The sequence below is a fragment of the Prosopis cineraria genome, unplaced genomic scaffold (assembly GCF_029017545.1).
Source record: "Prosopis cineraria cultivar Desert tree isolate PC_DT_omini unplaced genomic scaffold, ASM2901754v1 PC1, whole genome shotgun sequence".
Taxonomy (NCBI): Eukaryota; Viridiplantae; Streptophyta; class Magnoliopsida; order Fabales; family Fabaceae; genus Prosopis; species Prosopis cineraria.
In genome coordinates, this window is record NW_026555332.1 from 54,364,855 (window position 1) to 54,381,031 (window position 16,177).

General features: G+C 36.9%; 3 protein-coding genes across 6 annotated transcripts; 1 reads left to right on the forward strand and 2 right to left on the reverse strand.

The window, feature by feature from the left end:
- Positions 1-601: 601 nt before the first annotated feature.
- Positions 602-2,491, reverse strand: LOC129321675 (elongation factor Tu, chloroplastic). Its single transcript, XM_054967530.1, has one exon. It carries the CDS (start codon positions 2,012-2,014, stop codon positions 884-886), a length of 1,131 nt encoding a protein of 376 aa, XP_054823505.1. The 5' UTR covers positions 2,015-2,491; the 3' UTR covers positions 602-883.
- Positions 2,492-3,527: 1,036 nt separating this feature from the next.
- On the reverse strand, positions 3,528-8,495 carry LOC129305176 (SAGA-associated factor 29 homolog A-like). 4 transcript variants are annotated; one of them, XM_054945145.1, is made up of 11 exons: positions 8,426-8,495; positions 8,257-8,331; positions 8,001-8,171; positions 6,911-7,004; positions 6,629-6,705; positions 5,634-5,737; positions 5,452-5,537; positions 5,008-5,061; positions 4,284-4,437; positions 4,101-4,114; positions 3,528-4,023 (listed from the first exon to the last, which is right to left on the reverse strand). In XM_054945145.1, exons 3-11 carry the CDS (start codon positions 8,119-8,121, stop codon positions 3,921-3,923), a joined length of 807 nt encoding a protein of 268 aa, XP_054801120.1. In that variant the 5' UTR covers positions 8,122-8,171; positions 8,257-8,331; positions 8,426-8,495; the 3' UTR covers positions 3,528-3,920. The 4 variants fall into 4 exon arrangements, with proteins under 4 accessions (XP_054801120.1, XP_054801143.1, XP_054801128.1 ...); XM_054945168.1 differs by having other exon boundaries at positions 8,001-8,159; positions 8,426-8,444; XM_054945153.1 differs by lacking the exon at positions 8,426-8,495 and having other exon boundaries at positions 8,257-8,417.
- Positions 8,496-11,253: 2,758 nt separating this feature from the next.
- LOC129294937 (uncharacterized) lies at positions 11,254-15,848 on the forward strand. The gene is made up of 14 exons (XM_054933409.1): positions 11,254-11,373; positions 11,492-11,603; positions 11,702-11,857; positions 13,124-13,228; positions 13,858-13,941; positions 14,047-14,162; positions 14,264-14,365; positions 14,521-14,634; positions 14,768-14,824; positions 14,929-14,995; positions 15,083-15,136; positions 15,224-15,298; positions 15,390-15,425; positions 15,582-15,848. Exons 1-14 carry the CDS (start codon positions 11,285-11,287, stop codon positions 15,702-15,704), a joined length of 1,290 nt encoding a protein of 429 aa, XP_054789384.1. The 5' UTR covers positions 11,254-11,284; the 3' UTR covers positions 15,705-15,848.
- The last annotated feature ends 329 nt before the right edge of the window (positions 15,849-16,177 follow it).

Consider the following 16,177-nt stretch of genomic DNA (forward strand, 5'->3'; position numbering starts at 1 on the left):
TCAACGAAGATATACTAATCAAATGTAGTGCTGATTGTTCTCACACTAAAGGATATCAACTCCAACCACGTGGCCAGAATTGAATTTTCCATAATATTTACTAGCACATAAACTGAAACTAGTACTTGCAAGTTGCATCAGAACCTAAAACCTTGCAACGCAAAAGCTACACAAATGAGCGTATGAACGTTTGAAAAGGTTTGACCAATTAAAATTTCCAGGACAATGGCTAAAGAAATGGCCACATAGATATAGAAAACGGCAAAGCTTGTCTGAAATTGATGTTGATATATATAAACGTCATAAAAGTGAGCATGAGGTGTTAGGATAATCGGATGCCATCCAGTTCCCATTTACTTCTTAGATGTAATTGTGTCAGGCCATTACTCCAGAAGATAATTGAATTTTTATTGGAGTGGGAAATACATATATGTCTTGGACTGGGCCTTGTCATTTAAGTTCTTGAATCAGCTATTAGGCTAAGAACCTGCCATCGATAGTATGAGGACATTTAACCTGGAGATAAAGCATGCAATCCAATCCAGTTTCACCATATTAGGTGGTTCTTCACATTAGAAGTCAATCAAAACCCTTACGTATCTTCTCAGTATATTTATCATCTTATTGATTATCCTGCAACCCTTTGAAACTGCCTAGAGCTAAATGTTACTTCACAAAAAATTAGAATGCATGCCTGAAATAACATTCCAGGTACCCAGCAAAATGTTACAACAAAGCAGAACAATCTATATTACCACAGAAACATCATTAAACAATAACACAGTAAAATTGCAGAAATCATACTAACCGAATCACATCAAAATAAATTAATTTCACTGACCAAAAATTCACAAATTTCACTGACCAAAAATTCACAACAAAGTTATTCAACGATGGATTGGATGACACCAGCTCCGACAGTCTTCCCACCTTCTCTGATAGCAAATCTCATTCCCTGTTCACAAGCTACTGGAAAAATAAGCTCCACGACCATCTTCACACGGTCCCCAGGCATAACCATCTTAGATTCTTCGTCCTTATCATTCATGATCTTAGAAACCTTCCCAGTGACATCAGTAGTTCTCATGTAGAATTGCGGCCTGTATCCAGCAAAGAATGGCGAATGCCTCCCTCCCTCCTCCTTTTTCAACACATAAACAATAGCAGTGAACTTTGAATGTGGCGTAATGGTGCGGGGTTTGGCAATAACCATTCCTCTTTGAATGTCTGTTTTTTGAATACCCCTAAGCAAAAGCCCCACATTATCACCTGCAAGCGCTTCATCAAGTATTTTCTGAAACATCTCAACCCCAGTAACTGTTGTAGTCCGGGTGTCCTTGAGACCCACTATATCCACTGAGTCCCCAACCTTAACTGTACCCCTCTCAACGCGCCCTGTCGCCACAGTACCCCGACCAGTAATCGAAAACACGTCTTCAATTGCCATGAGGAAAGGTAAATCAGTTTGTCGCTGAGGAATTGGTATGTAGCCATCAACAGCATCCATCAACTCATAAATTTTATCCACCCACTGATTCTCCCCTCTTTTAATTTTTGGGTTCGCCATCAGTGCCTCCAAAGCCAACAACGCCGAACCAGAAACTATAGGTACATCATCACCAGGGAATTCATAGATGCTCAAAAGCTCTCGGACTTCCAACTCCACCAGTTGAAGAAGCTCATCATCATCAACCTGATCCTGCTTGTTCAAGAAAACTACCAAATTAGGCACGCCCACTTGTTTCGCCAGCAAAATGTGCTCTTTGGTCTGAGGCATTGGCCCATCGGCACCCGATACAACCAAAATAGCACCATCCATTTGCGCCGCACCGGTGATCATATTCTTTACATAATCAGCATGTCCGGGACAATCTACATGGGCATAGTGCCTGCTCTCAGTTTCGTATTCCACGGTAGCAGTATTGATCGTGATCCCTCGGGCTCTTTCCTCCGGTGCTGCATCGATTTCATCGTATTTCTTTGGCGCGCTATTTCCCATAGAGGCCAAAGCCATGGTAAGAGCAGCCGTCAGAGTAGTCTTTCCATGGTCAACGTGACCAATTGTGCCTATATTAACGTGTGGTTTCTTTCTCTCGAATTTCCCTCTGGCTGCTCGGACGACAAGGGACTGCCGGCGGGAGGAGGACACTCCGAATGCGGAAGAAGAGAAAGGGAGGGACAGAAGGGGGAAGATTCAACAACCGCGAAAGAGGACGGCAAGACCGCAGAGTTGAGCTTGGAAGGTAGGGTTTTGGGAGTTGGGGAGGGATTGGGGAGGAAGAATTGCGTAGAGGCGGAGAGTGATGAAGAGGGCAATGAAGGTCTGAGAAGGAGGTTTGAAGGAGAAGAGGAAGATGATGATCCAACAAGGGAGGCCATGGAAACGGGACGGACCGGGAGAGCGAGGGAGGGAGAGAGAAAGTGCGAAGTGTAGAGCGCAGACAAAGAAATGAAGGAACAAACCAAGAGATCAAGAATTGGAAAGGGGCTTGGGATCTCCTGGGGCCCTAGCTTTTGGTGCTGCTCTGACTGTCGTTGTCGCTGAGCTATACATGAAGCGGAGCCGCTTTTTATTTTTCTTTTCGAAACATTATCAAAGCATCACACCGTATTTATGTATTTTTCATAATTCATAATTCATAATTTATAAATAGTATATTTTATTAAAAAAATTTATATTACATATTAAAATGCTGATTGATTATGCTTAGACATTTTTTTTATATTTCTGTTCCTTAAATTTTAAATTATAGATAATCGTATGCATTCCCCCCTTTTTAATAATTTGAATTTTAATTATGAAATAATCAACTTGTGCCATTTATAATTAAGATGGAGGCTCTAAGGGCATACCTTCTCATAATGTGATATTTTAAACATCGCCAATCAAACTTAATCCTTTGATAAGATTTGATTCATGATTCATATAAACAAATTTACTATCAGAATGAGAATCTAGTTGGTAAACTATACATAAGTCTTGAAGAAAAATTTGCACCAAAGTGAATTGAAGTACTTGAATCACACAAGATGCGTGTCTGCAAATATTCTTAACAATTTTCCAAACATTAAAAAAAAAAAAGTTCAATGCTGCAAACTTCACTCTCCACTTTAATGGGAATCAGACGGGCAACATGGTTCAACAGAAGACAAGTTCTTCTGCTCCACCCTATATTATTTGATTTATTGTGCAATACTGCCTCATCACATTCTGTCGGATATCAGAGTTGGGGACCTTCAATTTTTCTTTACTTCGTCCGAAAACTAGTGTGGGTATTTATATCTTCACCCAAAACAAAAGCCCAGCTGCGTGACAAAGTTGTACATTTTTTCAAGGCATAGCAAATACTATCCTTTTTGCATGAACCTGCATTGTGGGAGTGAGCACGAGCCCTCATCTCACAATCGAAAACGACATTAAATTCTTACCCAAAGGGGAAAAAAATGACATTCAGTAACCCAAACTAAAATGCAAATGTGGGTCCTTGAAGCGCCGGGCTGTCGATGTCCCTGGCCTGCACTATGCATCCAAGATAAATTGTCACTTTCGCATATATGCTTTAAAATACTCAAGTATAGGATTCATAGAGTTAAATCAGGATTCAATTGTAAAATAGTGATCTTACAGCTACTCTGATACATTAAAAAGGTATTTTTCCTTGTACACAAAACAACATATATTTCATCTCAGCATCGAAACCATTGTTCCCTTTCACACATGTACGTGTGTAATGATCCCTTATTTCCGGCTATCGGGCACTTCATGCGTAAATTTGCTCCCTGTAGCCCTGGACGCAGGGAACAACTTTAGTTCCGAGGAACTCTACACGTGGGAGAATCTATCATATAAATCCGCATCCAGCTCTTAAAGCAATATATTGGCCACATCCTTTTCTATACATAGCTACGGGTATCTTGTTTCACTGGCGATGTCCCTGCGGCAAAGGAACCACTTTGTGGAAGGGTACCGTCCTTTGAGGTAAAGCTCCATCTTCTTCGTCATCGTCGAATTCCAGCAAATAACTGAACCAATCACCTCCCAAAGTCAACTACCATCACAACAAGATTAGGACAAACTTCAAAATACAGTGTATACTTACTCATCTGTCTTCCTCTGCAAAATGGAAGTTCCGCCCATTACAAGTACAATGTCACTAGAGTTAGTTCCGTATCAAAATCACCAAATATCCATAGAAAGAGGATAAAGAGACCACAAAATGTTGGCATGAAAGCTAGAACCGAGCTATCACTCCAGCAAATCAATGGTGTCATTGAATTATCACCTTTCGATGGCCATTGACAACTGTAGCTTTATATAGGGCTGTAGTTCCAGGATAGACTGCCAAAACATGTGTTCCATGAGGGAAATCTGTTGCATTAGAAGCATCGTTCCTCTTGGGGAAAGGAATGATATTTGACATTGGAAGTTTGTATCGTCTGAATGCAGAGAAAACAATATACAATGATAAATACACACCATTTACGATTCTAACAAGCTAACTATGAAACTCGAAATAATGAAATATGCAAGCACAAAAATGACAAGAAATATGCAACTACATATTAAAGAAAAGCTATACTGACAGACCAAACTAACCCCCCCCTCTCCCCAAAAGACAAAAAAGGAAAGAAAAGAAAACAGTAATTCAAAGGATGGAGTTTAAAAACCAGGAACATCTCGCTGTCTCCCTTCCAGCCCCCACCAAAAGATATGTCATTATCCAAAGACTAGAAAATCTGCTTTCTAACATATAATGCCATTTTCCTATTAAGAAAGTAGGTACATCCTAGTCTTGTAATTTATAAATGAATGGAAGAATTTTACTACCAAGATTTAGTCTTGACTATGAATTGCAATAAGTTTACAAATTTCTATATTAAAACCTGAAATCACCATGTCAAAGAATTCCCATGTCAGTTTATGTAGCATCCCAGACTAAAAGTCTGTGTGTCACAGCATGATAGGCAGCAAATCATCAAATAAAGTAAAATATCTAACTAGGCTACCTTTGGCCAATGCCCTCTTCATCATCACCAGGTTCCTCATCTAGTACTTCAAATCTGTAAAATTGTATCACAGCAAAGACGATGAAAATATATATCTAGTTACCAAAAAAAAAAAAAAAAAACCCAACTAGGGACTTCTAATTAATCTAAGAGAAAAGATGGCTGAAACTGGGCAAGGAGTAAGGGGGCACAACGAACATCAGAAATTCCAAAAAGGAATTAGCCTACCCAGTTCTGTATCATGAAAAACCCTAAATATGGCAGCATATTTTAGATCACTTTGAAAATAGTGTGTGCAAAGCATTACCTAGAATTTTAGTTGAGTGATGTCACTCGCAAAACATATGACATCAAACAATAAGTAGTGATAAAGGAAATTCACAACTTCACATTCCAGATAGAAACTGGCACACAAGACCATACTGTTATAAGAAATAGGCTTACTCTTTCGTTTCCTTGTTGAAATGAATCACTTTTACAACAAACCATTCGTCCTTATCAGCATTATGTGGTGTGACCCTGGCTGCTACCTGATAAGAAATTGACTTATAAAATAGAACCCCAAAAGCCTTCCAGAAAAAAATGACAATGATTGATATTGATCAAAGTCCAAGGCAAATACATACCTGTTCACCCTTAAGACCAAGACAAATCTCAAGCCGCTTGCTAAGAGATAGTCTTGAGATATCTAAGTGTGTTTTCATTCGCTTCTTTTTCAGCTCATTACCTTCTGCAAAACAAGTAGTGTCAGCTAAACAATGTAGAAAACCAGCTTCCTCTTGAAGATAAAGTGCGGAATCAGGCATTAGCATAGCTCTATCATTTTGTTAACTTGAACTAAAAACTAGAAAGTTTCTAATCATTTTCCCTAATCAGCATGCATTTTAATTCAAGTGTTTGCAATTTCATAGCTAGCATATTATTGACTGAATTTCGTAAGAAGTTAATCCCCCATTGTTAGGGCAGCACCATCTCCAACAATTAGTAGGGTTAACGATTGAATGTAAGAGCACTAGTTAAAGCCTCATTATTTTTGTTAATCAGCACTCACAACTTATGAGTTCTGTGGGCATACTCAACAGTGTATTACACTATCCTTCCGCCATATATGTTAGAGAAGAATATAGCTAAATAGGAATGGATTGGTTAATTAAAAAATACATTTACTTAATATGCACACTTAACTTAAGTGTCATCAACTGAATCAATGAGAAATTATCTGAGAAATTTTATTTTTCCTATACATATTCATAAATGATTCTCACCCTTTCTCTCTTTCATGTAGCAGGACTACATGTGACTGGCCCAAATGGCAGCAAATATGTAATTACGTTGATCAGCATTCAAAGGCAATTTAATTAATATCTCACGTAGATGGTTAGACGTGGTTTTTCTAGTTTTCAATTGTCCTTTTCTCTTGGAGTAATTTTTCTTTAATCAATCAAGCCTCTGTGAATAATATAAATAAGAAGGAAACAATAAGAAAAGCTTTTAAAAGAATGGAAGATTTACAATGTCGATTTCATTAATAAAGTCTACATGAATAAGATTAAGTACATCATGCACTAATTTTTTTAGGAAGGAAAAACAATTGCCACATATTTAGTAGTAATACACCAACCTATTCTCTTTCGTGGTTGCCCTGATGATTCAGATGACAGTAGAGCATCAAGTTTGCCTGTTAAAGAAGTGGAAATACTGCAACCACACACAATATTGCAATGAATACATAATTTAGAAAACCCAGCCTGGATAAAGTACAGTTGAGTTACTCTAATGTTTAGCCAAAGAGGAGAAAAGGAAGTCTCCATGATTTTTAGACATTGCAGAGATAAAGGAATGGAAGGTAAAATGGTGTTCAATTTAAGTTCTCGAGAGATACAGTATTGGCAATTTGGCATACTTTTCTTCACTCTCTGATAGCTCTTTTGCTTGAATGTACAATGACTTTAGCTTTGATAATGAGGTATCCCCCGGCTTCTCAACCATCTCAGGAGCTGCATTGACATGATCATAAACCATCAACAATGAGCAACAGAGAAAAAATTATAAGAATATTATTATCAGGTATTTGGTCCGAGATATATAGACTTTGGTGCTAATTGTAGTATGAAGAAGCTAGGGTTTGTAACAAACAATAGTAAATGCTGTTAAGCTGCTAGTATTTGTACCGTGAATAGGATAGTGAGTGGCTAGCAATTTTTTTTTAACACCTGGGGCATCACTTCTGTTTTACAAGGTAGCATATGATTTGATGTCATCTTAAAGTTTTCTTCTAAATAAGTGTACTGATGAGATAGCCTATAACCACAAAGATGTGTTAGCATCAGCTTCAATCGGTATAGTAGTATTGCGGGGACGCCCAGTGAAAATCGTATTATCTTAATTTGTCATGCACAGAGTTCTAAGATTCTCATTATCTTTAGCTGCCTCCTAAGGAAAAATATATACAGAACCAGAAGTTGATGAGATATTTATGTAAGAGGGCGTTAAGTGAAGGAACTAACACCAGTGGCTTGTTAACAATCATCAGATTGAGGTTATCGTCACCAAGCTCAGCTCAAAACAGAGTTAAAACAATACTTCAGTGATTAATTAAAAATAAATAAATAAAAACACAAAGATCACATTAGGGTCACAAAAATGGAACGAACAATACCAGCATTCGATAACCAATAGAAGAAAAACCATTGTCAAGTCACAACAGGATGAAGATAGAGGAATAACAAAAACACGAATAGAGAGAGACACCTGGTTTTTTTTAAACGATACTCAAATTAATGTAACCGAGCTCAGAACAGACTTAAAACAATAATTCGGTAAATGATTTAAAAAGTTATTTAAAAAACCCACTAAGATTACATCAATGTAACATAAGGGTACAAATTATTCCTGCATTAAATAACCCAAAAGAAATAAAATATTCCCAAGTCACAAAAGGATCGAGATGGATGATTAGTAGTGGGGAAAAGGACATGAATGGAGAGACTCACTTGCTTTGAGTTTCTTGTGCATCTTGTTGATCTCAACGAGCACTAGCTCTTGCTCCTTCCTTACACGATCAAGTACCTTCGAGCTCTCCAAGATGTTGATGGCAATGTCCGATAGCGACATCGTTTACCAGAGAAAAAATGAAGGGACGGAGTTCGATTCTGCCGACAATTCTAGATAGATTTTTTCTCAGGACGTTGTTGAATCATCCCACTTATTTAGTTGGAATGATGATTAGAACAAAAGAACTGAGATTACCTTTCCTATTTTGTTGGCAGCTCCCGTCTCCGAGAATGACAACGGAAAGATAATCAGTGTCTGAACTTTGAAGCTCTGCAATAAATAAATTAAAGGCAACAACAAAGATTAAATTTATATGTATAGGAATAATACAAGAATTTCAATGGAGAAGCGACGTCGTCATTACTTCAATACCAGCCTACTGATTTTCGGCCTTTGGAAAATCTCTGGGTCTTGCGGAAATTCCAAAAACAAAAAACCACCGGTCAAAAAATTTTATGAGTGCCAGGTGGCAATAATATAAGTAAGGTACGTGAAGAGTAATCAGGAATCACTAATCAGGTGGTCCTGGACCTAGTCTTCTTTAGTTGACACGTGCACATTCCTTGATCTGCTTCCTTCTTTTCAAGTTTTAACACATAATCAAGAGTCGCGCATGTTGACAAGTCCACGTTAATCTTAGTGCTTAAGGATGATATATTTGCCTCAATTAATCAAGTCTCTAAAATATTCACAATGTTATCGGTACTTGTTCTTAATATAATTCTTAATTATTAATCCTAATAGCACTTGGGAATGGAGTCTTGTGTGTGGAAAATATTATGGATCGGAGGTCTTCGCTATTCCCACTTGACTATATATTAATTCAACTCTCCATTGAAATATTTTAAGCAAATAAAATATTTTATTTACCCAATGATATCAAAGCAGATAACAAATATTAATCCTTTGGCATCCGTTGCTGGAAGTTTTGGGAGCTGATAACAAACAAGAGGCTCTGTGTGACTGGGCAAAGGATTAAAGCCAGGGTCGACCTCTTCCTCTTGCAGGTTCATGGTACTTGTACGTTTAAGTGTTTTTGGCTTTCCTTATAGCTTTTATTTGAATAAAATTTCCTGTTCCATTAAAAAATAATAAAAATGAAAGCATTTCAATGTATAATCTGACATTATTTTATAAGTGAAGAAATTTTAAAAAATATTTATTATGTTTTCACCAGTGTTGTCTAATGTTTCATAACTTGTTTCGCTACTTAAAAGATTGTCTCCGTATAAATTTAATAATGCTTGAATCTAATTTGCAGTATTAAATATCAACACTGTATAAAATAATTTATCTTACTATACTTTTAAATGAGTAAATTAAAGCCACTATTTTGGTATAATAAATCATTTCAGATATGCGTAAAGGTAAAATTAATTGAAAGCTAAGGGATTTGTTTTTCACCTTTCATAATGATGAGTTTCCACCATCAAGGAGTACTCCTGGTCTCATGAAAAATCAATGCATATACAAATAAACCTAAGACTAAAGCCAATTTGCCAACGTTAAAAAGGGAGGTCAATCTGTACATTGACGCAGGATGTAAAATTTTTATGAAGTAATTAACTCATGAATATTGTGAATCATCTCATCTTATTATGTTATACCACCACACCACATAAAATAATACTTCTTCTAGTAAAAAAAATATAAGCATCTTTTAACAATATCTTTGTGTTAATAAAAATTTTATTCTCATAAATACAAACATATATACTATATTTCACCTTTAATTGCAATTTATAATGAGTGATAAGAATATGTCATAATTCACAAGCACAAAAATCCCTATTAATAAATATAAAAAATAAAATGAGAATTTTTTTTGGCAAATATTCGATTACTCATATTTTATACTAGAACTAGTTGGAAGAAAAAATATACTTTAGAACCGTTGGGGCATTTATTATAATAAATTTTGAAGAAATTTAACAGGCGAGACCTCCATATACGACTATGCCGTATTCCATTTAAGATTTCTTTCCTTTTTGTTGTTGTTGTTGTTCTTATTATTATTATTCTTTCATCATCATCTTCTTCTTCTTCTTATTATTATTATTATTATTATTATTATTATTATTATTTATTTTATTTTATTTTATTTTATTTTTGGTTTCGTGATGTGAGTAGTATCCTTTAAAACCTTTATATACACGCACGCACATGTTCATACATGGGTCTCGTGCTCATGGAAGCTACATCACGACGGCCGCGCGCGTCCGGAAGAGCTTCCTCCACTCCGTCACTTACGAAATAACGAATTGACGAGACAGCAATAACAAAATACTGAATATTCCGATCGCATTCATATTCTTCTTCTTCTTCTTCGCTGTACTTTCTCCTTCCCCTCTCACTATTTTCTTCCCGAAATCTTCGTGCCACAACTAACTGCAGAACCCCCTCCCGTCTTTAGATATACACGGTCCCACTTCTCGGGTTAATTTGTTTCGTCGTCCCATTGTTACGCCATTCATCGTGTTTTGATCCTTCCTTATAAGTCATCATAAATTCTCATTTAACCAGCTGAGTCAATAGGTGCTGCGCCCCCACGTCCTGTCCTCTAAAAATTCATCCTGGTATGCCGTTTGTTTATTTTTATTGCATAAACATTAACGACGAAATTCCGTTTCACATCATGTTTTTGTTTGCATGAATCCCTTGCATTGACTTTAAATGAAAAGTCGGGGTTTTTCCGTTGCCCTGCTGTTCCATTGTTTAATTTATAGTACAAGTAACGTCGTCCTTCCTTACGTTGACAGCATTATGACAAAACTAAAGACTTCAGTATGTATGCCAAAATTCATTGCCAGACATTTTCTAGGGTTTTTGTTGTTCTATGATCCAGTACTTGACGAGATTATATCCATGCTCTGCAAATTCAGATTAATGCTTGATATGGTAATCTTGCATGCTTCATCCCATTTTTGATTGGTTTCGAAAGAAAATAACGAAGCCGTTAGGCCAATATTGGAGGAGATGTTGATCAACCTGCTGACCACTGATTATACTGACAAGTCTTTAATTTTGATTATTTGCAGGGACCGGAATTTCCCAGCTGGCACTGTGAACCTAGACATTTGAGCCTGGTGCTTGAGGATATATTTTTATGCACTCATTAATTCTGATAAGAATTATTACGTACTTTTCAGTGGTCATCATTTTGTCGTACAGAACGGCTTGATTGTGAAGGAACAACATCGTTCCAATATATTTATATATATGCATGCTGCTCAACTTCGATGAGTGGGTGTCATTGGCATTGCAATTGCAGAGTCAGAAGATATTGACTACAATGGGAACTCCCATGCGCAGGTGTGAAACTAACAAATTATTGCATAATAAGTTGCTCTCCCGCAACTCTCCACCTAAAAGAAAAATCAATATAGAAAATTGCTTCACCATATCTAATATAATTCATTTTGTCTTGCAGTGGAAATTTTCGAACCGCTACCGAGACAATGAGGCTCACTGTAGGAGTTTTTATTGGAGTTGTTTTTGGTTTCTTCTTAGGAGTATCGTTTCCAACGCTCTCATTGAGCAAGGTGTATGATCTTCCACACAATGTCATTACATATCTCTTTGGTATTATTTTGAAGTAGTCTACCTAATACTGATGATTTTTCCCCGTGTTTATTATCAGATGAATCTCCCCTCCGGCCTTTTCCCATCCATTGATCTCACGTATATTGAAGACAAATACTCGAATGTTCAAAACAGACCAGTTTGGGACGCCTGGGATTCATTTAGGGGTAACAGGAAGATGTCTAATGGACTTCCCAAATTGAATGACACAAAGGTATATATTTTTCTCTAGCTGACTCTCTCGATAGAAGGGCTTAAACTTGGACTATTGAAGTCGTGATGTTGATTGAGGTCAATGAAATGGCGGCGGTCATTGTATGGCAGAACCGCAATAAAATGTCACGAGTATTTGTAGCTTTTGGCCATAGTATTTTGTGGTAAATGACTTAAACCCAATATCTACACAAATAATATATAGAGACTATGCGCACGCCATAAAGTTTCTGTTCAAATCAAATGATTTGTAAAATATGTGCTCAGTTGTATGGCTTTTTTGTGGCATAGAAGCTCTATCTTTTAATGCTTCTGTATTATTGAACAAAAGGTCAAAAACTATAGAGGCTTGAAACGTACCTAACAACTCTGACGTCTCTCGTTACTTTGTATTGTTTTTAATTTGTCGTCTCTGCTAGTCTGCTTTTTCTCTTCATTTACATAATGGCTTTGTTGTTCTCCTTTCTTCTGCTTACACCCCTGTTTTTGTAAGTTGTTTTACTTTTGAATGATATATTTGTTGTTATTTGTTTTGTACTGGTGTATGCTGCATAGGCCTTTTTGCCTTTTGTTTATTTTTACTTTCAATATCCCATATATTTTATCTATATCAGAGAGCAAACTTTATGGGATTTTTTGAAATATCTTTATCTTCTATAGCGATAGACCTTTTTCACTTGCAATCAAAACGCAGCACGGTGCACTCTTGGCTCTTGCCTTTTGTTTTATTTTTCACGTACGATCCTTTTCTTTTACTTGTTCTTTTCTTTCCACTTCCACTAATTACGTTTACATACTTGATGAAATAACTAGAATTTATTTTTAGGAGTTGCCTGCGTGCACATGGGCGTCTTACGTTACTTGGGTAATATGCAGTTATTTAGGTGCAGAAAGAAGCCGTGGACATCATATAAGTGACATTCACTTCTTATTTCCTCCCCTTAGAAATTGCAAAATGCACACTATTACAGAAAACGACGGGCATTTTTTAGCCTGCCGCTATTTGTTCCATGTGTCATTGAAAACATTAATTGATGCGTTTTATCTATCTTTAACTAGTCCACATGTTTATCGCTCCTTGGTAATGGAAGTGATTTAGTTTAGCGATATATCTCCGTTACATGGTTCTGCTTGAGTCCCTGGGTGGTGCATTCAAAATCTGTACCGTCGCATGACTCTCGAATATAAGATTTTGCCATCATGGACACATCTGTACCACCTCTTTTCAATCTTACAAATTGACTAAGCACACTTTGTTGCGATGCAGATATGGGTCCCCACAAATCCTAAAGGGGCTGAAAGACTACCCCCTGGTATAGTCAATTCTGAGTCGGATTATTATGCTCGTCGATTATGGGGTCAGGTTCCTGAGGTGCGTGCCTTTACTTAATCCACTGCACACTAGTGTAAATGACAAATTTCTCTATATAAATTTAATCTCAGTAGTTTGACCCCAAAAAAAAAAAAATCCCAGTAGAAACAATTTCTTCAACTGTGTCACAGTGTAGTGCCTAATATGATGTCTAAGTATTGACAATTATCTTAAACAGTAACTTCTCCATTTCTTGGAATGGAGGGGTCAGCGAGGAGGTTATTAATTGTTGTATTCTTCTTTTTGGATCACGAGAATTAGAAAATCATTCTTGACTGATTCGGTGGTTCCCCAAAGAATAAAAGTTACATGCGTGCAATAACAGAAGGAAAACAATATTTGATAAAAAAGCATTACGGGATATAAAAGGAGTCTTCAAAGAAAACCTACCGATATTAACTTACCCTGCTTTATTTAACACCCAGACTGAAGAAGGTTTTTTTTTTTTTTTCCATAACTATTAATTAGTGAACATGCATTTTATAAATTATAGAATTTATCAGCATATGAGATACACGATAAATCGATTCTAATCTGGTGTAATTCCTGGTGTTTTCCTTATGGCAAGTTAAAAAAATTTCCACTTCTCTAATTAATTAGACTCTTTCTTTTGCTGATGGAATTTTCAGGACCTACCCATCAAACCTAAGTATCTGATAACTTTTACTGTTGGTTACGATCAGAGAAACAATATTCACGCAGCAATAAAAAAGGTGATTCCAATTTCTGAACTGCCTCATCTTCTTATTGTCTGCACCTGCCCTTACCTCTGATGTCATATTTGCTCTCTTTATGACCATTGAACTTGAAAACCACAGTTCTCTGAGAACTTCACCATTATCTTGTTTCACTACGATGGTCGCGTTAGTGAATGGGATCAATTTGAGTGGTCAAAGCGGGCTATCCATATTAGTGTTCGGAAGCAAACTAAATGGTTGGCAAGGAATTCTCCCTAGTTTTTGTCTTCAGTAATTGCAACAAGTTTTAGTTAAGCTCTCAATTCTCATTAACTCTTCAACTCTGAATTGATTCCAGGTGGTATGCTAAACGCTTTCTACATCCTGACATTGTGGCACCTTATGACTACATCTTTATTTGGGATGAGGATCTGGGTGTGGAGCATTTTGATGCAGAGGAGTAAGTATCAAAACCAACCTGCTTGAGGGAATGAAAGTGGTGTTCAATTTTTTCTTTCTTGTCTTTTTTTTTTTAAAAAAATTATTTCTGATCTATTCGTCACAGGTACTTGCGTTTGGTTTAAAAAAAAATTATTTCTGATCTATTCGTCACAGGTACTTGCGTTTGGTAAGAGAGTACGGTTTGGAAATCTCACAGCCTGCTCTAGATCCGCGTAGTGGTTTCACTTGGCAGATGACAAAGAAAAAAGATGATACTATAATTCACAAGTAAGAGTGCGACTTTCTTGATTTGCTATGATTTTATAACTGTTAAATGTGCGGTCATTGCTAAATTATAATTTATTTTCACTCGTCCTGCTTGTATCTTAAACCATGTCTGTGTCTTGTGAAACTCCCGCAGGGACGTTGAGGAGAAAAATGGTTGGTGTGCTGATCCACGTCTTCCACCATGTGCTGCGTATGTAACAATATTAACCACTTCTCTTCCATTTTCCTGCATACTTACTTTTGTAGGATTTTCCTCTTTCTCATATATCTCGCACTGGTTTATGAAATGCTCAGATTTGTTGAGATCATGGCCCCTGTATTCTCCAGAGATGCTTGGCGTTGTGTATGGCATATGATACAGGTTCATATGGTTTAAGTTATGCCTTGTCACCAATTTCACTTCATAACTAGTTCATAACACACTAGTTTCCGACCTTTTATGTTGTAGAATGACCTTGTTCATGGGTGGGGTCTTGATTTTGCTCTCAGAAATTGTGTGGAGGTTAGTATAACTTTGTGTTCAATTAAACAATTACCTGATTATAATTAGATTTTCTGATCTGATATTTCTTGCCTTCCTTGGAAGCAGCCTGCTTATGAGAAAATAGGAGTTGTAGATGCTCAGTGGATACTCCATCAAGGTGTTCCTTCACTTGGGAACCAGGTTAGTGAAGTGACAAGTTTCGGGTCGTTTAATACGATAATTTTTTTCGATGGCCTAAGTTAAGCAGTAGTGACTTTTCCTGTTTCAACAGGGGCAAGCGCAAGATGGGAAGGCACCATGGCAAGGGGTAAGCTTTGAGGTTTTTTTTCCTCAGCTTGTGTATTTGTCTTTCAATAATTTATTATTTACTATATTCAAGTGAAATATAGAACAGAAACCTCTCAAAATAATTGCTGATTGACACTGATGAAAAACATTGATGTGAGAATTGGCGTCATATCAGGTGAGAGATAGATGTTACAAGGAATGGACAATGTTTCAAGAACGAATGACTCAAGCAGAGGGAGCATATTTTCAGGCTATGGGAATTACTCCTCCAAATTCTTCTACAAATTACATAGGATGATAGTAGAGTGCAGGAAACTTGGGATTATCATTTTCGTCTTCCACATGTTTGTTTGACCAAGTTGCTTGAGCACTAACATTTATATTTATCATTGGTCATCATTCTTTCAATTATCCGTATCCCTTGAAGCTTGTATACAAATTTTGGAGGGAGAGGCTTGTACTATGTCATATAAATAACACACCTGGTAGTTTTCAATAACGTCTCGTATACCTGTAATGGCTATATACTCACAGAAGATAATCGGTTTGCATTAACACTAATAGTAAATCCCCCTGGGGGGGGGGGAATCAAACTGTACTTAGGTGAAAAAGGCAAAAAAGTATTGTGCACTCAACTTCTCTCAATGTTCCTTGACGATAGAACCAGCAATTGGCAAGCACATGCATAGTTGTCCTTCGTCCTTTTTTCTACCCCAGACAAACACAGTTGTCCCTTTAAATCTGTTAATTTTCTTTAGATCTTTCCCAAAG